This window comes from Dendropsophus ebraccatus, chromosome 7 (genome assembly GCF_027789765.1).
Source record: "Dendropsophus ebraccatus isolate aDenEbr1 chromosome 7, aDenEbr1.pat, whole genome shotgun sequence".
NCBI lineage: Eukaryota > Metazoa > Chordata > Amphibia > Anura > Hylidae > Dendropsophus > Dendropsophus ebraccatus.
Window position 1 is genome coordinate 36,167,814 of NC_091460.1, and position 25,988 is coordinate 36,193,801.

The 25,988-nt window shown below is 45.1% G+C and overlaps 1 protein-coding gene across 2 annotated transcripts in view; it reads left to right on the forward strand.

Moving 5' to 3' along the window:
• The first annotated feature begins 3,135 nt into the window (after positions 1 to 3,135).
• The window catches only part of NSD2 (nuclear receptor binding SET domain protein 2), a 57,470-nt gene continuing 34,617 nt past the window's right edge, over positions 3,136 to 25,988 (forward strand). Inside the window, exons 1-3 of one of the 2 annotated variants that reach the window (XM_069977294.1) lie at positions 3,136 to 3,277; positions 22,775 to 23,361; positions 25,642 to 25,795. In XM_069977294.1, coding sequence (XP_069833395.1) covers positions 22,831 to 23,361; positions 25,642 to 25,795 — 685 coding nt within the window. In that variant the 5' untranslated portion in view covers positions 3,136 to 3,277; positions 22,775 to 22,830. Of the gene's footprint in view, positions 3,278 to 22,771; positions 23,362 to 25,641; positions 25,796 to 25,988 lie in introns of both variants that reach the window. The other variant, XM_069977293.1, reaches the window with a different exon arrangement.

Sequence of the window (25,988 nt, forward strand, 5' to 3'; positions counted from 1 at the left end):
GCGGCGGTCCAAAAAACGGCTTCCTCGTGCCGGCGCCGATCGATCCGTGGGTTCAGGTTAAAGAGGATGTACAGGGTGGTACATCCTCTTTAAGCAGGAGTGCAGGGGGACAAGAGACAGAATCCGTGGCACGTTATCTGTGTGATTTCCTTAGTGTGCAGGGGCCCTAAGGCCGGGTTCACCTATATCAGGTGACTAGCTCCCTTCTTAAACAAGAAACTGATAACTAATGGCAAAATGCCTCAGCTGTCATTAGACATCCTATCCTTTTTTTCATTACCATCAGTTGTTGGAAACAATGAGTGCAAGATGCATTCTTCTGTCCTGAGCACAAATTCAAGCGCCATATGTTCCATTGAAATGAATGGGATCAGTTCAAACGTCAGTTTTCCTCCAGCACTATGCTATCTCACCAGAAGGAAAGGAAGCCTGATATATGTGAAGGGGGGCTAACAAGCAGTATGAGCATGCTCGACCATCTCAGAGGATGCTCTAAATAACCAGGTGCCATAGGGCAAAACAAATAAAGCACAAGGGGATAAGTAAATCAAAGTGTCCATTTACACAGAAAGATTATCTGTCAAAGATTTGACGCGAAAGCCAGAAACAGAGATTTCCCCTCTTTTCAAATCTTTCTGTGTAAATGGACCCTAAGGCCGCGTTCCCACTGAGCAAAGCTAGCGGAATTCCGCGACGGAATTGTCCGCCGCGGAATGCCGTTAGCCTCCCGCTCATAATGGGACTCTATGGGAGGCGCGCGCTCCTGCCCTGTCCGCGCTGAAGAATGAACATGTTCATTCTTCAGCGCGGACAGGGCAGGAGCGCGCGCCTCCCATAGACTCCCATTATGAGCGGGAGGCTAACGGCATTCAGCGGCGGACAATTCCGTCGCGGAATTCCGCTAGCTTTGCTCAGTGGGAACGGGGCCTAAAGCTATCACACTGTACAGCCGAAGGCTGTCCAGGTATGATGGGAATTGAAGTTTTGCAACAGCTGGAGTGCCGAAGGTTCCCCCATCCCTGGTTAAGAGGTATTTCACCTTGTTGAAGAACCCTTTAAGAGGTATTTAAAGTGACTCTGTACCCAAAATCTAACCCCCCCCCCTCCCTCCCCCAAACCGCTTGTACCTTCAGATAGCTGCTTTTAATCCAATATCTGTCCTGTGGTCCGTTCGGCAGGTGATGCAGTTATTGTCCTAAAAAAAATACTTTTAAATTTGAAGCCCTGTGCCAAACGGGAGTATCTGTGCCCTAACTTTGCACCACCCCTCTGTCCCTCCTCACCGCCCTCTTCATTATAAGGAATGCCAATGAAACATTTTCTCCATGCTTAACATTGCATGTGCCGGGCTGCCACAGGTGGGGAATAGGAGACAATCTGCCAGTGGCATTCCTAATGATGAAGAGGGCGGGGAGGAGGGACGGAGAGGTGGTGCAAAGTTAGGGCACAGATACTCCCGTTTGGCACGGGCTTCAAGTTTAAAAGTTGTTTTTTAGGACATAAAATGCATTATCTGCCGAACGGACCGCAGGACAGATCTTGGAATAAAAGCAGCTATCCGAAGGTACAAGTGGTTTGGGGGGCAAATTGTGGGTACAGAGTCGCTTTAACCTTGTTGGAGACCCCTTTAAAAGGTATTTCACCTTGTTGGAGACCCCTTTAAGAGGTATTTTCATCACATTTATGGCCTATCCACCCACTCGTAGGGTGGGTTCAGACTACGGATTTCATGCGGATAAATTCCGCGAATCCCGTCACCTGTACGCGCGCCTTTCCGCCGGCTCCATAGACACCATTCTATAGGCCAGCTGATTCCGCATTCCGCTGAATTGCCGTGATAATTCTTTCAGCGGAATCAGCCAGCCGATAGAATGGTGTCTATGGAGTCGGCGGAAAGGCGCATGACCGTGAGCGCGTACAGGTGACGGAATTCCGCAGAATTTATCCGCGAGAATTCCGTAGTCTAAACCCACCCCTAGACTGAGAATGCCTGACCAGTCCAGGCAGACAAGGAACTTCATTCACTCCTATGGTTGTCATAGAAACAACCCAGTGACCACCTCTGCATCCCTAATCAGGTGGGACCGTGGGATTTTAGTTCTGTATCCGGCAGACATTTAGGGTCCTATTACACAGAGCGATTTTTAACGATAAACGACTAATGATAAACGATTGCAAATGAGATTGTTTATCGTTAACCTGATATCGTTCACCATATTACACAGACTGATTAGTTACGATCGTTACTATGATCATTTATTCCTTCTGATCCCAGCAAAACAAGGGACAATGTGCAATTACACTGAACAATTAGTGAAAAAATGCGGAACCTGAGCGAACGAACGTGGAATTACAGCGAACGATTAGCAATAATTTTAGGTTCAGATCTATATCAACAATCAACGACATACGTACGATTTTTCGATTGTTGCCTGCAATTACACAGAACGATTATCGTTTAAATTTGAACGATTTTTCACACAATAATCGTCCCGTGTAATCGGGCCCTTACAGTGTGTCTTGTAGGCCTCTGGGCTGGGAATACCCCTTTAATGTCAGCCACAAGGTGAGGAGACCCCCCACATACTGGGAAAACAGGTGTTATCTCGGCAAGGCACAGATGGCCAATGAAAACGTATCACCTCTCAGAATGGTAAGGTCCAGGGCACCCCCGTTTTTCCGATGGGCAGGTCCAGGACACCCCTATTCATCTAGTGGGTGTGACTCAGAGGTCACTGAGGCTATGTGATAAATGGGAAAACCCATTTAAAAAGGGGGGGGGGTACACAAATAATTACGCTAAAGACGCAATATCAGAAACAAAACCGCACCACAAACCCCACAGTAAGATAAAAGCCCTCCCTCTTTATATTACTATACATATATTAATGTTAGCAATAATAACATTCTCCTTCCCCCCAGAAGGTAAAGCCCCGTCCGCTCCCTTGCTAATGAGCAGTCTACAGCAAGATGACCGTGACGTGATCCCGCCGCCATCGCTCCCCGCCAGCTCCCTCCCTACGTCACACACCAAACGTTACATTTGAAATCCCCCGGTTATGCCGCCGCTGCCTCACCGCCCCACCAGCCAATCAGAGCGCGCAGATTTTCCCGCGGGCAGCAGCCAGGACAAGGGGCGTGGCGTGCGTTTTCTAGTGGGCGTGTCTGTGTGGACGAGTGGGAGGAGCCTGTGGCCGCCGTGTGCCTGTCTCTCTCCATTGATTGCCAGCCAGGAGCAGCTCTTACCTCAGCGAGCACATAAGGATGCCACAAACAGGTCACTTCTCTTTCTTATCCCGCTCCTCCTCCCCCGTGTGGCCGCCGTCCGTGTGTGCGTGTGCCCGGGCCTCCCCGCCGCCGCCGCTTCGTGCTGTACATAGGGGAGGGGGAGTGAGGGCTGATGTGGGCGGCTGGGCCTGAAACTTGGCGGGATCGCCTTTCTGCGTCTATCGGGATGTGTGATCGGGGCCCTGCGACAGATCCGCGCTTCTGTGGGGGCAGTGCTGGGGGAGGGGGGTGCTGCTCCATTATAGCCCGATAATCTACAGCCTCAGCCGGGGGTGCTGGGCGCAGGGAGCCGGGGGGCCTAGCAGGGCTGCTTGTGTGTAATATACTGTGTGTATGTGTGTAATATACTGTGTGTATGTGTGTAATATACTGTGTGTAATATACTGTGTGTATGTGTGTAATATACTGTGTGTAATATACTGTGTGTAATATACTGTGTGTAATATACTGTGTGTAATATACTGTGTGTAATATACTGTGTGTAATATACTGTGTGTAATATACTGTGTGTATGTGTGTAATATACTGTGTGTATGTGTGTAATATACTGTGTGTATGTGTGTAATATACTGTGTGTATGTGTGTAATATACTGTGTGTATGTGTGTAATATACTGTGTGTATGTGTGTAATATACTGTGTGTATGTGTGTAATATACTGTGTGTATGTGTGTAATATACTGTGTGTATGTGTGTAATATACTGTGTGTATGTGTGTAATATACTGTGTGTATGTGTGTAATATACTGTGTGTATGTGTGTAATATACTGTGTGTATGTGTGTAATATACTGTGTGTATGTGTGTAATATACTGTGTGTATGTGTGTAATATACTGTGTGTATGTGTGTAATATACTGTGTGTATGTGTGTAATATACTGTGTGTATGTGTGTAATATACTGTGTGTATGTGTGTAATATACTGTGTGTATGTGTGTAATATACTGTGTGTATGTGTGTAATATACTGTGTGTATGTGTGTAATATACTGTGTGTATGTGTGTAATATACTGTGTGTATGTGTGTAATATACTGTGTGTATGTGTGTAATATACTGTGTGTATGTGTGTAATATACTGTGTGTATGTGTGTAATATACTGTGTGTATGTGTGTAATATACTGTGTGTAATATACTGTATGTAATATACTGTATGTGTGTAATATACTGTATGTAATATACTGTGTGTGTGTAATATACTGTGTGTGTGTGTAATATACTGTGTGTGTGTGTAATATACTGTGTGTGTGTGTAATATACTGTGTGTGTGTGTAATATACTGTGTGTGTATGTGTGTAATACACACAGTATGTGTGTGCATGTAATATACTGTGTGCATGTACTGTGTATATCTAGACATGTGCATATATAATGTATTGTGTGTGTATGTAATATACAGTATAGGCACCTCCACCATCTGCCTCTAGGAAAGCTGGGTGAGCAGTCCCTTGAACTCACCATCGCTTAGTGTCCTGTATAGCTGACTGGCCCATAGTGACTTTACCATTCAGGGGCCCAGGAAAGCTGGGTGATATCACTGACAGTGCTACACCCGCCTGTAGGGGAGGTAGAGATTGCCCTGTAGACTGTATATGAATACTACAGTTCCCAGCATGCCCTGATGAAAAGCAGTGTTCCCATCTTGTGGTTTTCTGTTGCAGAACTACAATACCCAGCTTGTCCAGACAGCCTTCTGGGGTGTCCCTGCACCCATCTATTTCCTACAAGATTATACAGCAGTGGTCCCGTATCTATGTCTGTCTTTTGCAGAACTACCATTCTCAGCATGCCTTGAAAGCCTAAAACACTGCATGAGTGTTCTCTACCCTGTGGCCCTACAGCTGTGTAAAACTACAACCCCCAGCATGCAATGACCGCCTTCTGGGGTGTCCTGGGACCCAGCCGTGTATGGGTGCAAAGATTGCACTGGAGCCTTGCAGTCTAAGTGTACGTTTACACAGAAAGATTTATCTGACAGATTTTGGAAGCCAAAGCCAGGAATGGATTTGAATAGAGGATAGATCCCAGTCTTTCCTTTATGACCTGATCCCTGTTTATTGTCTGTTCCTGGTTTTGGCTTCAAAGATCTGTCAGATAAATCTGTCTGTGTAAACACAGTATAAGGCTGGGTTCACACTACGTATATTTCAGTCAGTATTGTGGTCCTCATATTGCAACCAAAACCAGGAGTGGATTAAAAACACAGAAAGTCTCTGTTCACACAATGTTGAAATTGAGTGGATGGCCGCCATATAACAGTAAATAACGGCCATTATTTCAATATAACAGCCGTTGTTCTAAAATAACAGCAAATATTTGCCATTAAATGGCGGTCATCCACTCAATTACAACATTGTGTGAACAGAGCCTTTCTGTGTTTTTAATCCACTCCTGGTTTTGGTTGCAATATGAGGACCACAATACTGACTGAAATATACATAGTGTGAACCCAGCCTTAGACTGTAAAGCAGTGGGGTTCTGCTTATGGCTGTTGCAAAATTGCAGCTCCCAGCATGCCCCCCAGCCTTTGGGGGTGCCCTGGGACTCATCAATTTAGGATGGTACTCGAGCCCTGCCACCTATGAGACAGGGCAGCAGTGTTCCAAAATGTATGACCCTCCAGCTGTTGCAGAACTACAATTTCAGCCTAAAAGATTGTACAGTAAATGGGGCTCTATAGCTTTTGCAAAACTACAACTCCCATCATGCTCACACTCTTCATGGACCCACTCATTTATGGGGTGCAAAAGTTTCATAGGAGTCCTGCAACCTCCAACACTGTACTGCAGTGTGTCCCAACATCTGGTCCTCTGGCTCTTGCAGAACTACAACTCCTAACTTGCTGAGAGTTGTCATTTTGCACCAGCTGGAGAGCCTGTGGTTGGGTAACATTGCTGAGAGTTGTTGTTCTGCACCAGCTGGAGAGCCTGCGGTTGGGTGACATTGCTGTAGGGTTTCATAGGTTGCAGAGATCCAGTCCGTTTGTGCACCCAATAAATATGTGGGACCAGAGGTGCCCTGTGAAGGCTGAGAGTTGTAGTTTTGCAAAAAGCTATAGAGCCCCAAGTCTGGAAACACTGCTGTAGAGTCTAATAGGCTGTCAGGGCATGCTGGGGGTTGTAGTTTTGTAACAGCTGTACAGTCCTGTAGGTTGTGGGGCTCCAGTGTAATCTCTGCACCCTCTAAGTGGCTGGGTGTTAGGGCACGGCTGAAGGCTGTCAGGGCATGCTGGGGGTTGTAGTTTTGCAGCATCTATAATGCCGTCAGTTGGTGTACAGACACATCCTGCTAGTGACAGTGATGTCATAATACTAATCATGTATATCCAGTCCTAATGTGAATTTGACCTCACTACCCCCAACCTGTAGTTCTGCAGCATACAGAAAGCCACAACTCCTAGCTTTCCCGCACGTTGGTGCATGATGAGAGTTATAGTTGTGCACCAGTTGGAGAGCACTGGTATACAGAGACTTGGGTGTATCCTGCTAGTGATGTCACATATAATGAATGGACCAGGGGCAGCACAAAGACTGGCTGGGAATGCTGGGAGTTGTAGTCTTGCAACAGGTTGGGGAACACTGCAGTAGAAAGGTGCAGGCATATCCTGCTAGTGCCAGTGATGTCATCACACAACCTAGTGATGTCATCATACTAATGATCCAATACTAATCGCCCTCTGGAGGCTCGTGGCTCCTCCAGGCTCTCAGGTGGGGGATGGGCAGGGGGGCTGTATGTGACGTTAATGTGATATATTTCTACATGTTGGGGATGATTGATGTGATAGCCGTTGCCTATAACAACCAGTGAAATTCTGCCCTCTTACCAGTTTTTTTTTCCTTTTTAGGGTCCGTTCACACTTACAGGATCCGCAGCAGATTTCATTTAAATAACTGAACACCGCATCAAATCTGCACCATAAAATCTGCTGCGGATCCTGTAGGTGTGAATGCACCCTTAAATTGGAAATGATTTATTACCAACCCGTGGTCATATACAAACATACAATGTGTACTGCGACATAGCAAACAATGGACAACTACTTTACTTTTCCTTTGTGCCTGTCTGGTCCTCTGGGGAGAGGGATAATCTCATTGTAACCTCCATCTATGGAGGGGCTGTCCTTACCCTGAGAGAGAGCTGGACTAATCCTGCTAGCTACAACATCGACAGACCTTCTACATCGGCAATTTGGGAACCTGCCACCCTCCAGCTGTGGCAGAACTACAACTCCTGTCCAGGATTTCCACAGTGGGAATTGTAGTTTTGCAACAGCTGGAGGACTTAAAAGTTCCCATCTATGATCTACATCATAGACGTTAAACTTGTCACTGTCTTCTATTACAAAACAACAACCCCCATCATGTCCTGATATGGTAGGAGTTGTAGCACCTTGTATCTGCTGTGCTGCTAAAGTGGTAGTAGTAGATACAGGGACCCCAGTTTGTGGAAATATTGTTGTCTAACTCCACTATGTGCATGGGATCCAATACTTTATTATTACTACGCTTTTTTAGGGGCCCAATAAATTGTTCTCCTAACCCAGCTTCCAGGCGTTGTCTTGCCCAGATTAGGGAATTGACCCCTTTCAGATGCCATAGTATATTCTCTTGTTTGGCATACCGACTCGGATCTCCTGTAGCTTAGCCGAACCGGAATTAGAGCATCAGAGAAGCCTATGGCGTCCAGATGTTGCCTTCTGGGTGGATTGTGGGGGTCCGACCATTGGTTCTCCCATGTGTTTACAAGCTTAATTTCTGGTCCTCTGGTGACCTTGCATCCAGCATGCATTGCAGTATGGCTTATAAGAACATCATCCCTGACATATGTATATGTTTCTATATACATAGACACATGCCGGATGCAGTACATATGATGTCTGGGGAATGCTAGAAGAGATCAACCCCCAGGGAGGAAGATAAAAGCTGGTAATCTCACCTGTTTTCCCTATACACATGGCCGCTCATCTCATCTGAGTGTACATGAATGGGGAGAACACAGAGTATGCTGCTGACAGTCGTCTAGGTTCAGGCACAATTATATCTAAACGCCCCATATATTAGTTTGTGGGTTTAGCTGACGTTCGTGTGTGTGGCCAGGAAGAGGTTATAAATGGAGGATGAGAGATTCCTCTTTGTATTCAGTAATTACAGATAGAACCCTGCGCATGTGTACACAGAGCATAGAGGTTAGTGCATGTTGTTGTATAGGATGTAAATGCTCATATAACAATTCCCCCTTCTGGTATTAGTATGATTGTGACAGCTGTTCCCTATGGACGGTCCCAGTGTCTCCCCTTCACTAGGAGCCATTCTGCCGTTCTATAATATCCTCAGTCTTCATTACGTGCATCATAGTAAGAGGCGATCTCCATGATGAATGATCCCGTCTGGTCTCGGCACCGAGTGTGAGACCTTGTATCGGCGGCGTCATGGCTTGTTGCATCCTCATGCTGGGGGGCCATGACTTGCAGGCGTCCGTCCTGTGCTCGGCTGTCATGTAGGTGCTGTGGAGGACGCCATATTACACAGATTTCAGCTCTGCAGTCCCTGCCATGGGGATATGTGAATAATAACTTGTAGCTGTAAAGGAATGCTAATACAAGGAGCTGCTCGCTGTGTCGTCTGGCTGAATGAGAGGCGGATCAGGCCTGTTTCCTCACTGTGCACACAATACAATGATTTGGCATAGACGCCTCTTATAATCCTGCTCTGTGTTGCAGAATCGACCCGGATCCCTACCCTGAGCGCTGGATAGCATTTTAGATATATCCTATTGATTCGGTAGCGTCCATAAATTTTTATTATGTGCATTGGGCTTCTTGTCAGCAATATTTCACTTGCTTTTATGCAAAGAAAAAAATGCATTGAGGAGGCTGTGGCCTCCCGAGCCGTGAAACGTATAGGAGCAGCTGCCTAGCCGGACGCCGGGAAGTCCTGAGCCGGGTGAAAGTTGAGCAGCTATTAGTCATGCTCGATCCGGGGCATCCTGTACCCTGCAGAGCTCGTGGATGGGGGTGGGGGATACTATGTGCAATGTATTTTACTTCCTCCACTTTGGGGGTTTTAGGGGGTCTTATTCTAGATGGGTTTATTGGTGATGCATATTACATGTGTGAGCTGCATGCTCTCCTCCAGGACCGGGGCCTAATCCTGTTTCCTGTGACTCAGTAGTAGTCATTGGTTTATGGGCAGAACACACATCCTCTTATACTCAAATTCCTTCATGGTAAATGTTGATCTGGTGGGCAGGAGGAGGGGGATTAGTGGCTGCTGGTTATTGAGGACATATGTATGTGTGTGGGGATTGCGGTAGAACATACTGTGTTCTTCCTGGGAGTTCTTTGCTTCCTGGAAATCTGTAGCTTTACAGGGAAGCGGGATGCTCTTTGCCCCGTAATTTCTTGGGGTTCACGCATACGGCTGCTTTACATGGTTATCCATGCTTTATATCACAAGTAAGCACGTGGCTCTCCAGCTGTTGCAAAACTACAATTCCCATCATGCCTGGACAGCCGAAGCTAAAGCTTCGGCTGTCCAGGCATGATGGGAATTGTAGTTTTGCAACAGCTATAGGGCCGAAGGTTCCCCATCCCTGGTTTAAAGCAAGGGTGCCAAGCAACTTCCCTCTATGTGATATGTAACATCTATCAATCACTTGGTGTACTAAAAATAACTCTATACCCCCAAATAATCAGCTTTAGAGTTATGGCCACTAGGTGTCTCCCTCTGCTGCAGTCTGCTGAGCGCTGCCTGTTAGTGATCTCTAGTAACAGACAGATCAGGGCAGAACATAGGAAGAGAGGGGGAGACAGAGAATGTATGGGCTGCGTGGAGGCATGCACTGGCTGCCCGCAGTGTGGCCCTCCTCGCAGCACAAAATCAGCACCTACCCTAATACCTATTGTTAGGGCACAGTAAAATCACAGAATTAACTGCTGAGCACCAAACCTAACCCTAAGAGTTATGTCTAAAGAGGTGGGTGTGAGGGTGTAACTCTAAAACTAATAGGGTTGGCACTGAGGCATGAGATGATCTTGTGCTGCTAGGAAGCCCGTACTGCAAGGTGCAAATCTCCTCGACCCATGAAAGTCTCTGCTCACGTGACCTTGTGACATCGGTGTTTCCTTGCAGCCTATATGTTCTTGGCTTGCGGATACATAGTCCAGGCCGTCTTCATGCATCAGAAACACTGAGCTGTTCCTGAAAGGTAAATGAAGGCTTGCCTCTCATGTTGGCAGCGGTTCAATGCTTAGTGTAACCTCTCCCTTACTGTGGTTCATTAGTATCAGCCATAGATGGGATGTGCAGCCGTTCCACTCTCTCCAGTTCGTCTCTCCCTTACTGTGCTGCTGATTCTTTCATTTCTGCACACATAGCAGCTTGCAAACCCATGGGGCTGTATACCCTCCTGTAGTGTTGTATAGGTTCTGCTGTGTGCATTAGGCCTTAGAAACCAGATATGTTGGGGCTTTGTATAGTGAGGCTCTCAGAGGGTTTGGCAGTCTCATTTCACCCTCCTAAATGCCATTATGTAAGGTGTGTAAGGGCCCTATTGCACAGGACGATTATCGTTCGCATAATCGTTAAACGATAAACGATCCAAACGACCGCTATTACGAAAGACCTGAAATCGTTTGCCCATTTACATGAAAAAATAATCGTTACTTATGATCGTTCTTGCGGTCGTCTTGTTGTTGCTATTGCGTTCGTCACTACTGCGAATGACCGAACGACGTCTTATTCAATGCGAACGATTTGCGAACGAGCAACGATAAAAATAGGTCCAGGTCTTATCAAACGATCTATATATACCTATATATGATCCAATGGGTGTATACCCCAGGGTCCTTATGCACACTGCAATGCCAAAACCAAAGAAGGGAAAGAAGGGGGGGAAAAACAAACCCACCCCGCTAACCAACCATGCAGGACCAAAAATCACAAAGTTTTATATAATCATATATCTTTATTTGTATGTATGAAAAGTATATTACAAAACAAGATTAAAATATTTTTTACATAATGGAGGAACTGACACATGAACAGAACCCCAGAACAATGGTGGTGGTAAATAATATAGAGCAATATATGTACAAAATACAGAAATAGTAAATGAATTTACACAAACGGAGCACTGGGCATTGGGCATGTAATAGACTAAGTTTCAAGCATAGTGCTTAATAAAGTGCATACAAAATACTACCCATATTGATCACCCTCGATAAAGCAAGTACGCGAAACGCGCGTCGGGTGAGTGGTATGGTGGTCGTTGCATTAAGGACGTATGGGTAGTATTTTGTATGCACTTTATTAAGCACTATGCTTGAAACTTAGTCTATTACATGCCCAATGCCCAGTGCTCCGTTTGTGTAAATTCATTTACTATTTCTGTATTTTGTACATATATTGCTCTATATTATTTACCACCACCATTGTTCTGGGGTTCTGTTCATGTGTCAGTTCCTCCATTATGTAAAAAATATTTTAATCTTGTTTTGTAATATACTTTTCATACATACAAATAAAGATATATGATTATATAAAACTTTGTGATTTTTGGTCCTGCATGGTTGGTTAGCGGGGTGGGTTTGTTTTTCCCCCCCTTCTTTCCCTTCTTATCAAACGATTGACAATTTCTCGTTCAGTCGTTAGGGTCCATTTACACAGAAAGATTATCTGACAGATTATCTGCCAAAGATTTGTAGCCAAAGCCAGGAATGGATTTGAAAAGAGGAAAAATCTCAGTCTTTCCTTTATGATCTGATCTCTGTTTATAGTCTGTTTCTGGCTTTGGCTTCAAATCTTTGGCAGATAATCTGTCAGATAATCTTTCTGTGTAAATGGACCCTTAATTGTTAACTGCTATTCAACCGAACAATTATCGTTTTAGATTTAAACAATTTAACGATAATCTGAACGATAATCGTCCGATGGAATAGGGCCCTAAGGCGTAAAACTCTTTGCCCTGCAGCTGTTAAAAAAAACTACTATTCCCATTATGCATGGACAGCCAGAGCTAAAGCTTTGGCTGTCCAGGCACGATGTTAATTGTAGTTTTGCAACAGCTGGGGGGCCGCGAGTCTTACTCATGTGGTGCCACGTCTCTGATCAGTGCCATGCTTCTTCTGCGCATCCCTCCATGGCTATATGCACTTGGCGTCATTTTGGGTTTTGTAACTCTATAGCTTGGGCCCGCCACATTGTACTGTAAAACCTTTGCAAACAATTTTGGTTTATTATGCCAATAAATCTGCCGTGAGAAGTGAAGCCACTTTGCAGTAGGTTTCAATTAAAAATTTCCTGCCGTTCTGTTACTACAGCTCCGGTGCAGACCGTGTGTTTCCATGGTAACAGAGCAAATAAATTCCATGTGGGTAGCATATATGAAAATACATTAACAATGGCTGTTTCGTTTCCATGTTGAGAAGTTGTAGCGACTCTCCGTTATGGCATTTGTGTCTATGCTTTGGTGTTCCGCATGGTGACATGTCGATCACAATTTGCACCATAAACTTTGGGGAGTCAGCGGTTTGTGTATTGCAGCATCCACGTGTGACCTGTGCAGTGTTAGAGACCCGCCACATTAAAGGGATTTAAGTGCATTAACCTCTTAAGGACATAGGACGTACCGGTACGTCCTATGTCCTCATTAGCACTTCAAAGCGGGGCCGCGCGGCGGCCCCGCTTTGAAGTGCCGCGATCCCGGGTGCCGCGTGTAGCCCGGGACCGCCGCTATTAGCGGGCACGGTCCGATCGCCGTGCCCGCTAATTAGCTAATCGGAGGCAGCTGTCAAAGTTGACAGCTGCCTCCGATTACCGGAGGCAACGTTTCCCTGGTGTCTAGTGGGGGAGATCGCTCCTCCGGGACCTTGTCCCGGAGGAGCGATCTCCGTTACTGATGCCGGCCGGGGACGCGTCCAAGATGGCGCCGTCCTCGGCTCGGCACTCGTTTGTTTCCGGCTGCAGCAGCCGAAAGCAAACGAGTGCCGATCTCATGGATCTCTGCAGCATATCTATGCTGCAGAGATCTCAATGAGAGATCACAGTGTATATACTAGAAGTCCCCCAGGGGGGCTTCTAGTATATGTGTAAAAAAAAAAAAAAAGTGTTGTTAATAGTAAAAATCCCCCTCCCCTAATAAAAGTCTGAATCACCCCCCTTTTCCCAGGTTTTAAATAAAAGTAAACAAATAAATAAATAAATAAACATGTTTGGTATCGCCGCGTGCGTAATCGCCCGAACTATTAATTAATCACATTCCTGATCTCGTACGGTAAACGGCGTCAGCGCAAAAAAATCCCAAAGTGCAAAATTGCGCATTTTTGGTCGCATCAAATCCAGAAAAAATGTAATAAAAAGCGATCAAAAAGACGTATATGGGCAATCAAGGTACCGATAGAAAGAACACATCATGGCGCAAAAAATGACACCTCGCACAGCCCCATAGACCAAAGGATAAAAGCGCTATAAGCCTGGGAATGGAGCGATTTTAAGGAATGTATATTGGTTAACAACGGTTTGAATTTTTTACAGGCCATCCGATACAATATAAGTTATACATGTTATATATCGTTTTAATCGTAACGACTTGAGGAACATGCATAACAAGTCAGTTTTACCCCAGGGCGAATGGCGTAAAAACACATTTCCCCCAAATAAAAGAAATGCGTTTTTTTTTTCAATTTCACCACACTTCGAATTTTTTTCTGGTTTCGCAGTGTACTTTATGCAAAAATTCAGCCTGTAATTGCAAAGTACAATTAGTGACGCAAGAAATAAGGGGTCATGTGGGTTTCTAGGTGGAAAAATGCAAGTGCTATGACCTTTTAAACACAAGGAGGAAAAACCGAAAACGTAAAAACGAAAATGGGCCATGTCCTTAAAGGGTTAAAGGGATTGTCCCACAAGAATAAGAATCTACTGTTAGATGGTGCAAAGTAAATTTTCCGGGGTTGTAAATGTTATGGTGCCCCCTGGTGGTGCTGTTTCAGAATGTTCTAATGCGTCCACTGTTGGTGGTCACACATGCTCAGTAGCTGTCTGGATCCTTTTATATACTGTATGGCTAGTTGGGTGACTCCTGTAAATGTGCCTCTTACTAGCACTGGACTCCTATGCTTACATACCTTAGCTGTTCTATATTTTATACTAAGGACGAGTTAATTTTACAGTAGGAGCGAAGCGATTTGCAAGGATTGGCCGGAAGTCGTGCAGCCAGGAAAAGCTGGATCCAACCCTGGAAAACTGGGAGATGTTTCTCTGGACTGGATCCAGCTTTATCCAGGGAGAAGCGGCACAGAGTTCCCTACTAAGGACTATTCCCTACAAGCGATTGTGATGTCATATGTGTGTTAGGGTGGGTTTACATAAATTAGGCGGTCTGGCATTCTTTTGATGGCAACTGATGCCACAACTGTTGTCCTATCCTTTTTCTTTGAGGTAAGGCCCTGTACACACAGAGCAAAATTGTCCGCCAGCCTCCATGTCATAATGAGGCTTGTGTGCCGCATCTCTCGGCGCTGAAGAATGAACATGTTCATTCTTCAGAGCGCAGAGAGGAGCCGCGCACGAGCCTCCCATAGAGTGTCATTATGACACAGGCTCGCTGCATTCCGCCGCTTTTGCTCTGTGTGCACGGGGCCTAAGCGCTCTGATATTACATGTCCTGGTTTCAAAGGGGTACTGTATGTATCAGGTCCTCTTCTGTGAGGTTACCGCTCTGATATCACAAGTCCTGGTTTCTATAAGGTACTGTATGTAACAGGTCCTCTTCTGTGAGGTAACCGCTCTGATATCACAAGTCCTGGTTTCTATAAGGTACTGTATGTATCAGGTCCTCTTCTGTGAGGTAACCGCTCTGATATCACAAGTCCTGGTTTCTATAAGGTACTGTATGTATCAGGTCCTCTTCTGTGAGGTAACCACTCTGATATCACAAGTCCTGGTTTCTATAAGGTACTGTATGTAACAGGTCCTCTTCTGTGAGGTAACCGCTCTGATGTCGTTTTTCGGAGGTTTCTCTGACCAACTGGTCAATTTTCTGTTACTGGAAGAGAATCGATCCTTATGTATGGTGGGGTAGGTGGTGGTGGTGTGTTTTGCTTTGTCTCTGGTGCGTAAAATATTAGGAGCCAGATTACGGTTTTATTGTGTAAGTTTCATTCCACATCTTTATGTGGACTGGTCACTAGATTTTCCACTTATGCACAACGACTGAGGACCCTGCTCACAATCTATGAGGGATTAGGGAGGATACAAGAGGAGTCTGGGCCCTGTCGGAGACCCTGAAGCAGTCTGTGATCAGCGCTTGTTTACACATCCTTCACAAGCCTTGATCGGTCATGTGGCCAGTGATTTTTCATGTCTGATGGGTCCGATCATTTGGCAGATCAAGTATCCCAGAGAACTGGTGCAGCACAAGAGGAGTTATAAAGCTGTGAATAAGAGGCTTGGAGTACAGAGCTGCTGGTGTACGTCGTGCTGCATTATTGCATCTGTATCATGGCTGCCAGTCCCGGTCTCTCCATGTTTGTGTCACTGGCTGAAATGTGAGACCAGCCTAAAGAGTTCCTCATCATCAGGACAGGTTGTCACACAATGGAACATCAGTCTTGTTGTGTTGGCGATGTTTTGTTCCTCCTGTGGTGAGATGTAATTTTTTTGGGGAAACACCCCAGACTTGTTGCTGCATTTTGTTATGCTATGTGTCATTCACTATGAGCTGCTTCCTGACATATTTTATACATGTATATCCTAGTTATGCTGCGTGTACGATTAATGATTTCGAAGTAACGATTTATTATTTTTTTTTATAACGATCAGCGTTTAGACGGAACGATATATCGTACTGAAAAATCGTTTTGCGATCGCTTAAGCCTATCTCGCACATATGTTAAATCGACTATTCACACGGAACGATCTACGAATTTTTTACGAACGACGATTTAAGAACATGTTGTAAGATCAAAATGAACGATTTCTGGCTCGTCGTTTGATCGTTGATCGTCCGGGCAGCCCATAGGATACAGCAGCGTCTGCTGCCGACGCTCCTATTCAACGGAGCGACGGCAGCAGATCGCTGCTATATCAGTCGCTTGTTTTTCAACATGTTGAAAAACAAGCAACTGCAACGATGAGCCGACATGAACGATGTCGGCTGATCGTTGCACTCTATTCCACCGGACGATTATCGTTCGTAGCGGCCGATATCGGCTGAATACGAACAATATTCGTTCCGTTGAATAGGGCCTTAAGTAAGCTGATAATCGCATAATCGATGGTCTGCATTATGGATTACCAAACTTTGGATAAAGGAGCTTAAAAAACAGCTACTTTCTCATAAAAACAGCGCCATCTCTGTCCTCAGGCTGTGTGTGGTATTACAATTTAGCTCTATTCACTTCAGTAGAACTGCTCTGCAAAACCTCACAACCTAAAGGAGGACAGGAGAGGTGCTGTTTTTTGGAAGAAAGCAGCCATGTTTTTCTAAGCCTGGACAACCCCTGGACAATCCTGACTGGCTTGATGTGTCTTCATCTGTAGGGGCTCATGCAAGCTGAGCAATAGATGAGGAATTGAAGAGGAAAGATTTCTGCTTGAAAATTCGTCATCTTTTGTGCTCTGGCAGAATAGGAGCTAAATTTTAGCGGAATGCAAGCAGAATTTTAAAGGGGTTATCCAGTGCTACAAAAACATGGCCACTTTCTTCCAGAGACAACATGACTCTTGTCTCTAGTTCAGGTGTAGTTTGCAATTAAAGGGGTTATCCAGCACTACAAAAACATGGCCACTTTCCCCCTCTCTTGTCTCCAGATTGGGTGGGGTTTTGAAACTCAGTTCCATTGAAGTAAATGGAACTTAATTGCAAACTGCACCTGAACTGGAGACAACAGTAGGGGGAAAAGTGGCCATGTTTTTGTAGCGCTGGATAACCCCTTTAAGCTCTCTTCACTTCATTGGAACGGAGCAGCAAAACCCTGCCCATGCTGGAGACAAGAGTGGTGCTGTCTATGGAAGAAAGTGGCCATGTTTTTGTAGTGCTGGAAAACCCTTTTAGGGTATAAACACACACACCGTATATGCAGCGTATTTACTGCTGCGATACGCAGCAAATACGCAACAAGTACGCAGCAGATTAGATCTAAATAACTGAACACAGCATCAAATCTGCACCATCAAATCTGCTGCAGATCTGCGTATTTTCTGCGTATCTGCTGCGTATACGGTGTGTGTGTTTGTACCCTAAGGGTGCCTTCACACGTACCGTATCGTTGCATATTTATTGCACAAAACTCGCATGAAAGTAGCTGCGTTTTTTTTGTGGTGTTAAACTCGCCTGTGAAAATAATGTGCAAATCAAAACTCGCATGTAAAATTCGCACCAAACTCGCATGTAGTAATACACATACATTGACTTGATAGCAATCATTATCACTGTGGATTTATGTGCAAGGAACTCGCAGCGATACGGTACGTGTGAAGGGACCCTTAGGCTACAAACCCACTTGGCTGGTCTGCAGCGAGTCCCCTCGCTGCGTATTTGCAGCGAGACTCGCTGCAGATCCCGGCCCTATACTTTTAATGGCAGACAAACACGCAGCAAGGATGTACATCCCTGCTGCAAGTTTGTCTGCAGCCCACCCCATTAACCCCCCGGCCGCCGGAGCTGATACTTCACCTGATCCCGGCTCCGGCGGTTCCTGATGTCTTCAGCAAGCCGGAGCGGGGACCAGGTGAAGTATATGCTCCAGCCAGCCGCCCGCAGCCCCGGCCGCCCGATCGCACGCCCCCCCCCCCCCGCGCAGCACCGATCGCACGCCCCCCCGCAGCACCGATCGCACGCCCCCCCCAATCGGTGCTGCGGGGAGGGCGGCCGTTGCTGCGGGCGGCTGGCTGGAGCATATACTTCACCTGGTCCCCGCTCCAGCTTGCTGAAGACATCGGGAACCGCCGGGATCAGGTGAAGTATCAGCTCCAGCGGGGTTAATGGGGTGGGCTGCAGACAAACTGGCAGCAGGGATGTACATCCCTGCTGCGTGTTTGTCTGCCATTAAAAGTATAGGGCCGGGATCTGCAGCGAGTCTCCCTGCAAATACGCAGCGAGGGGACTCGCTGCAGACCCGCCAAGTGGGTTTGTAGCCTTAGGGTACAAACACACACAGCTTATACGCAGCAGATACGCAGCAGATTTGATGCTGTGTTCAGTTATTTAGATCTAATCTGCTGCGTATCTGCTGCGTATCGCAGCAGTAAATACGCATCGTATATGCCGTGTGTGTTTGTACCCTTAGGGTATAAACCCACACACCGTATATGCAGCGTATTTGCTGCTGCGATACGCAGCAAACTCGCAGCAAACTCGCAGCAGATTAGATCTAAATAACTGAACACAGCATCAAATCTGTACCAACAAATCCTCTGCGTTTTTGTTGCATATCTGCTGCGTATACGGTGTGTGGGTTTATACCCTTAAGCAGAATTCAAGCCCCATTGACTTCTATAGGATTCCTCTAGAAGAACCTGCCCAAAGAAGTGACGTTACTTCTTTGGCCCTGTTCACACTGAGCAAATGCGGCGGAGCTCTCCGCTGTGGAATCCTGCCGTGCTCAGTGTCCCACTGTGAGTGAATGAGAGGGTGCACGCGCGTCCGCTTCCTCCCCTCCCCACTCAAACAAATAACATGTCACTTCTTTGAGTGGAGTAGCGCACGCCCCCTCGTTCACTCACAGCAGTACATTGAGCACGGCAGATAGCTCTGCAGTGGAATTCCACCACATTTGCTCAGTGTGAACTGGGCCTTTGGGCAGAAAGCAGATCTGCAGCAGAAAATTCTGCTCGGAAATTCTGCAGTGTGAACTACAGAGCGCAAATGAAATTAAACACAATGGGACATTGCTCTGTTCATATTATGGGAGGAATTTCAAGCAGAATTTAAGAGCGGATTCCTCTTCAATTCCTCGCCTTTTGCTCAGTGTGCATGAGCCCTTACTCTGGACAAAGCTATCCAGTACATCTATGATATGTTAGTCCTATATGTTTAGCGCTGCTGATCACCCACCTCCCCCTTAAGCTTTTTGAAGTACTGAAGATTAGAACACAGTCAGGTAGGAACAGTAGTCATGCGAAAAAGAACTGGGTGTTTTGGGTGCTAAAAATTATTTATTATTATTGTATATTTTATTTTTTTTAATGGGCTTTCGGTATAATAGAGCCAGATTAGTGGGAGACAGACTAATAGTACAACGCTTCCCCCCCCACCCCCACTAATCAGCTGATTAGGAGACCTGTGGCATCTTTATTACAAGATACAATGCTGCGTTTACACGAAGCGATAATTGACTTAATCGATCGTTTAAAGCTTTTGAGGCAACGAGTTGGTTTTTATAACAATCAGTGTTTAGACGAATAAATCGTTAGAAAATTCGTAAAAAAAATCGTTATTGCGATCGTTTTTAAGATCGCTTAAGCCCATCTTCTACATAGGGTGAATCTTTGAAAGACTGTTTACACGAAACGATCTGCGAATTTTTAGCGAACGATGAACGACGATTTGAGAACATGTTGAAAGATCAAAATGAACGATTTTTCGCTCATCGCTGTGTGTACTCGGAACGATTATCGCTCAAATGCGATTGTTATTGCGGAAATTCAAAAGATAATCGTTCCGTGTAAACGCAGCACAAGGCCATGCAGTTTATACTGCTCCTGGTGCTGCAGCTGGATCACATTCAGTGTGTGTGGTGCAATTGTGAACCACACCTGAACTGGAGAATAGAGAGGGGAAAAGTAGCCGTGGTTTTGTGGCGTGTGATAACCCCTTTAAAGGGGTTATCCAGCGCTACAAAAACATGGCCACCTTTGCACCACTCTTGTCCCCAGTTTGTGGAGGTTTGAAACTCCGTTCCATGAAAGCGCAAACCGCACCTGAACTGGAGACAAGAGTAGTGCAAAAGTGGCCATGTTTTTGTAGCGCTAAATAACCCCTTTAACAGGATTCAGACCCCTGACAATCTGGCTTGCTCGGACCCAGACAATAGAATATTATGTTGTCATCTGACCTCTACCCTGGGAATGAATACCACCATATAATATGCCAGATTTAAGAGACTATCTCTGTGCAGAAGTCGTAGCGTGTGTCATCACAACTACTACCCCCATCCTCCTGGATGTTATCCAGTCTTTAAAAGAAAAGCAGGACTGGAGACAAACATGGCGGCCAAATGTACAGAAAATTCTGTGTAACTGATTTAAAAGAAATAGACGCGCCCTTAAAGCTAACAAAGCGCTGGCGCTGCGGCGTGTGTTATGTTTTGGATGATAGATGGATGAGTGTTGTTGTTCGCAGCGTGCCATCCAGTGACTCACTGCTAGCAATGCTCTTCTGCTGTGGAAACATTAGCAAACCATCTCTCCGGGTTTACATGGCGTCTATATTAATAGCTCACCAACTATTTTGCACATAATAAATTCACAGCCGAAAAGCTATCCGGTCCCCTCTGTCAGTATGCGGTGCAGCGAGGCCGCTGGTGGTATACTCTATGTAGACGCCTGCACGCGGCACATTTGCATGCGATGACTTGTGCCTGTAGTTAGCATTCAGGAGACTTGCTAGTTTGCATCCATTATCACAGCGCCATAAATCCTAATAGTGCCGTGGCGGCTGCTGCCCTGATTGGTTTTCCCTGTAGTCAGCTTATAGAGAAGCTGCAGCTTATAATAGCCCGGCCGAGCCTGCATATAACCGGATGGGAATTGCTCCTTATAGCTGGAGGTGCACAGGGATCAGAGCTCCTATGGTTGCTGCTGGGGATTTCCATCTTCTCCAGTACCTGACCCTTTTAGTCCTGAAGGCAGACGCCACGCATCCTGTCACTCTTAGGCTCCCGGGGCATGCTGGGAATCGAAGTCTTGCTATAGCTGTAGTGTCATAGATTGGAGATCCCTCATTTAGGCTTGTTTATGCGTATTTCCTTTAAACCAGCAATATAGTAAAGTTTAGACCTGTTGAGCTGGAGTGTGGGTGTGTATATATGTGTGTGTGTGTGTGTGTGTATGTGTGTATATATATATATATATATATATATATATATATATATATAGTTCTTCTATGGTGGTGGTCACTATGCATAATGTATGGTGGAATGAAAATCCATCACATGAAATCTGCACTGGATGAGGTCTCCTGAGTGTGATGGTCCTGTGAGGAGAGGCACATGTAATAGTTTCCTCTTATTCTACTTTATCTTTCATTGGTTTTCCATAATTATTTGGGAGGGGGGGGGGGAGTCTTATTGCATGGGCGGTTTCTAAAATCATTTAGATTTGCTTTAAAGGGGTTATCCAGCGCCACAAAAACATGGCCACTTTCCTCCTACTGTTGTCTCCAGTTTGGGTGGGGTTTTGAAACTCAGTTCCATTGAAGTAAATGGAGCTTAATTGCAAACTGCACCTGAACTGGAGACAAGAGTAGGGGGAAAAGTGGCCATGTTTTTGTAGCGCTGTATAACCCCTTTAAAGCAATCCCCATGGACATGGTAATCTGTAGTCTGGAGCTGACCCGTTGACTTCTGTAGGAGAGTGCTCTCGGCATGTTTTATGAACTGTGTGTGAGGGGGGAGGTAGAGAGATGAAGAGCACACGCTTCTCTTGGTTGTAACACATCAAAACTTTTAACATGTCCATGTGAAAAGTCAAAGGTTTAATTGGCCCTTTTAAAATGGATTCTGCCTACTAGACCCCAGTCAGTATGCCATGTAGTATTGCATGGTTTTATAACCAGTCAGTGATGTCAAGGCTCTAGTAAAGCCGGCCATCTATTTGATAGCTGTGGTCACATAGGCTCATTGCAGATAGGGTATTACAGCGGCTCTGATGTGGCTTACAACATCATACAGCTTTGACACCCAGGACCCTTCTGTTTTTTTTTGTTTTGTTTTTTTGTTTCTTTTTTGGACACACCAAAAAGTTAGTTGCTGAAATTGCAGCCTTCTGCTTTGTGTATGCTGTCACAGAGATTTATTACAGATCTTTTCTGTCTCCTTCTCTTGCTCCCTCTGACTAAGACAGCCGGTGTCTCCACCTTTCTATAAGAGTGCATTTCTACATATACAGGGGCACAGGTTACAGCCCAGGACCATGCATGGTATATTATAATAATAATAATGCTTTTATATGTATAGCGCACACAGATTCCGCAGCACTTTACATAGTTATGCCAATTATTGCTCCCTGTCCCCATTAGGGCTCACAATCTAAATTCACCTATCTGTATATTTAAGAAATATTCACATGGGATGAATACACTATGGATATGTGGGTGCTGGGTATGTCAAGACCAACAAAGTGGATATGGTTACATTTCCGGGCATAAGACGGGCTTCAGACATCTTAATAAGTTCTTTTCAGATAATAGGGACGCACGCTATAGGTAAATAGTTCATAGTTAATGGTCAACGTTTGTAAAGTTTTTCCCTCCTTTGTTTTCCAGTAGTGTGAGACTGGACGACTACTTGAAGTTCTATACAGAAGTTGACGCTATTGAGCACAATGAAGCAAGTTCCTCATATCATTCCCAATCCCGCTGTGAAGACCTCATCCCCAGAAGTGAGCCGCGAGTGCTCGGTTTTCCTCGGCAGGGCTCAGATTTCCGCCACCCTGCAGGAGGGCGTAATACAGAAGCTGAATGGCCATGATGCGTTGCCTTTCCTTCCGACCGAGAAACTGAAGGATTTGACCTCTCGTGTGTTCAATGGGGAATCGGGAGCTCAAGAAGCCAAAGTGCGCATTGACGCCCAAGAAATTCAAGGCATTGAGACACCGCCCAACACAACGCCAACCAAGAATGGATCCCCAGAGATAAAGCTAAAAATCACCAAGACCTACATGAATGGAAAACCTCTCTTCGAATCATCTATATGTGGTGAACAAGGGGAAGAAGCTCCGAAGCCTGAGCAAACTGAGACCAAGGGCAAAAGAGGAAGGAAGCGGAAAAGTATAAAGTTTGAGCCTGTTGAGGAAAATAAACCGACTGATGAAACCCCTGAGGAGTCAAGTTCTGCCGTATCTCCACAAGATAAGGTAAGTGTTTTTTCCATGTTGCTGCCCATGGTTAAACTAACAATTCCTTTCATATTTGTTATTATCTATTTAGTTCCCCAGTTCTAAGCTTCTGCTTTCTGGTGAAAACACAAAAATCTGTGTGTGAGCCTTTCCCCCCCTCCCCCTCCCATCTGAGATGGCTGATGTATACAAGCTGGCTGTATCTACAACTTTGAAGTTTCTTTGTAATACTGAGAGGTAATCCAAGGTTAAGTTGCTGATGAGCTCACCGTCCCAGCATTACAAAGCTGCAGATAAAGCCAGCCAGGGACTTGTTTACATCAACCGTCTCAGAAGGGAGGAGGAGACAGAGTGAAAAGCTCATGCACAGATTTTTCTGTCTTCAGCAGAAAGCAGCAGCTTCAGAACTGGGGGAAGGAGACTGAATAGATCATAAGTATGGAATGAATTGTTAGTCTCACCATGGGGAGCAACATACCAAAAGTTATGTTTAAGTGGAATAACCCTTTAAGTGTGAATGACCTAACCGACTGGTATTAAAGGGAAGCTGTCAGCTAGAAAAGAAGTTGCAAAACCTCTCACAGAGAGGTCAGTGGAGACATGGGAGGCCCCCATACACTTTATACGGATAGTCCTCATGAATATAAAGTGTATGGGAACCTTTAGACATAGATTAACTTTTTGGACCTGTTTGTACCTGAATAAAATTTTCCTTAGGAATGATTCATTGGATAGACTCCTGCTGGTGGCCAAGATTTACCCAAGTGTCATGGCGTCAATCTGGGATGGATGTATAACTACTACGCTTGACACGGAGTCCTGATGCAAACCCCTTTACTGGTATCAGCAGCATGTATGCATCTACACTGAGCCAGAGAGTAACCATCATGTGGATATAGCAATAGGTGTATACACCAAATAGTAGTGTGGTATAAGGGGAAGGTCAGAATCTACACCCTTGAGTTCCCCAACCTGGGGAGGAATGTTACTCCCTCCCCTTCTCTTTTCCGGACACTCTTCATGTACAAATGTAGAACAATCTGCAGGACAAGAAGCTACCTATATAGTTGCATCATCCTGTAGCATCAGTTCTCCATTTCTATCTAACAAGACGTGTAGGCATATTTCACTCAGCTTAATCCAACTCGCATTGAAGGCCCAAAATGATGATCTCTGTTTTCTTTTTCTCTCTTTCTCTTCTTTTCTCAGATATGGTCCTATTCACACGTACAGAATCTGCTGCAGGTTTTGTGATGCGTTCAATCATTTAGTTACATTGATCCTGTACGTGTAAACGGACCTTTAGGGTGTGTTTACACACACAGATTTATCCGACAGATTTTTTAAGCTAAAGCCAGGAATGCGATTGAAAAGAGGAGAAATCTCAGTCTTTCCTATATGACCTGTTCCCTGTTTATACTCTGTTCCTGGCTTTGGCTTCAAAAATCTGTCAGATAAATCTGTGTAAACACATCATGAGAGACAAAAAAAAAAAAAAGAATCCACAAAGTTATTTTACATGAGACAGGAGACTGTGGCTCCCCTTCCCCAGATTGCAGAGTACAGCCTCCACAATCTTACATTTATCTCTGCCTAGAAGAATCACGGGCTACGGCATTTAAAGTAATATTTTAAATTTCTTTAAAAATTATTTCTTTTGTTCTTTCTGGCACCAGTTGATTTCAGAGATTTGTCAAGTCTTCCAGTACTTATCAGCTGCTGTATGTCTTGCAGGAAGTGGTGTATTCCTTTTTAGTCTGACACAGTGCTCTCTGCTGCCACCTCTGTCCATGTCAGGAACCGTCCAGAGCAGTAGCAAATCCCCATAGAAAACCTCTCTTGCTCTTCAGACTGAAAAGAATACACCACTTCCTGCAGGACATGCAACAGCTGATAAGTACTGGAAGAGTTCAGATTTTTTAATAGGGGTAAATGACAAATCTCTGTCACTTTCTGGCACCAGTTGATTTGAAAGATTTTTTATTTTTGTAAAGTACCCTTTTAAAGTGAATATAAATTTATTTTGCAAGTTTTAATCCTATGGCCAAGGACGTTTTTGTGAAATAATGTATTTAGTATACATTAACAGAATGGTCTTTTATGCCAGAGCAGGGAATCCTCCCGGGGAGGAAGAGTTCTGTAAAGCTTTCTCCAGACGTTGCCCAACTGTGGCTGTTACCGCAGCATATAGGAGCAATTGTAATAATATTCACAGCAGGTTACCTTTACCTTAACATATGACCTTCATGCTTGTACATAACCCAGACTCTTGACTCTTCTTTTTTTCCCCTCCAATAGTCTACTTCAGATTTAGACTCCTCCGACCACCAAGAACCTGAAGGAACAAAATTCTCAGTTGGAGATCTAGTGTGGTCCAAAGTATCCGGCTATCCCTGGTGGCCATGCATGGTGACCTGCGATCCTGTCCTGCATAGCCACACCAAGATAAAAGGTACATAGCATATTGCGATATAGATGATTAGGGAATCTTTTACCCTCTGACCCCTATATACACACAGTACATATACACACTGTACGTACAGTACTGTATAAGACTGCTGGAGTGCATATACAGTACAGTAGTAGTACAGTCAGTGCACCACCATCTCCCATCTGTTACAGTGGGGGGACTCTATACAGGAAAG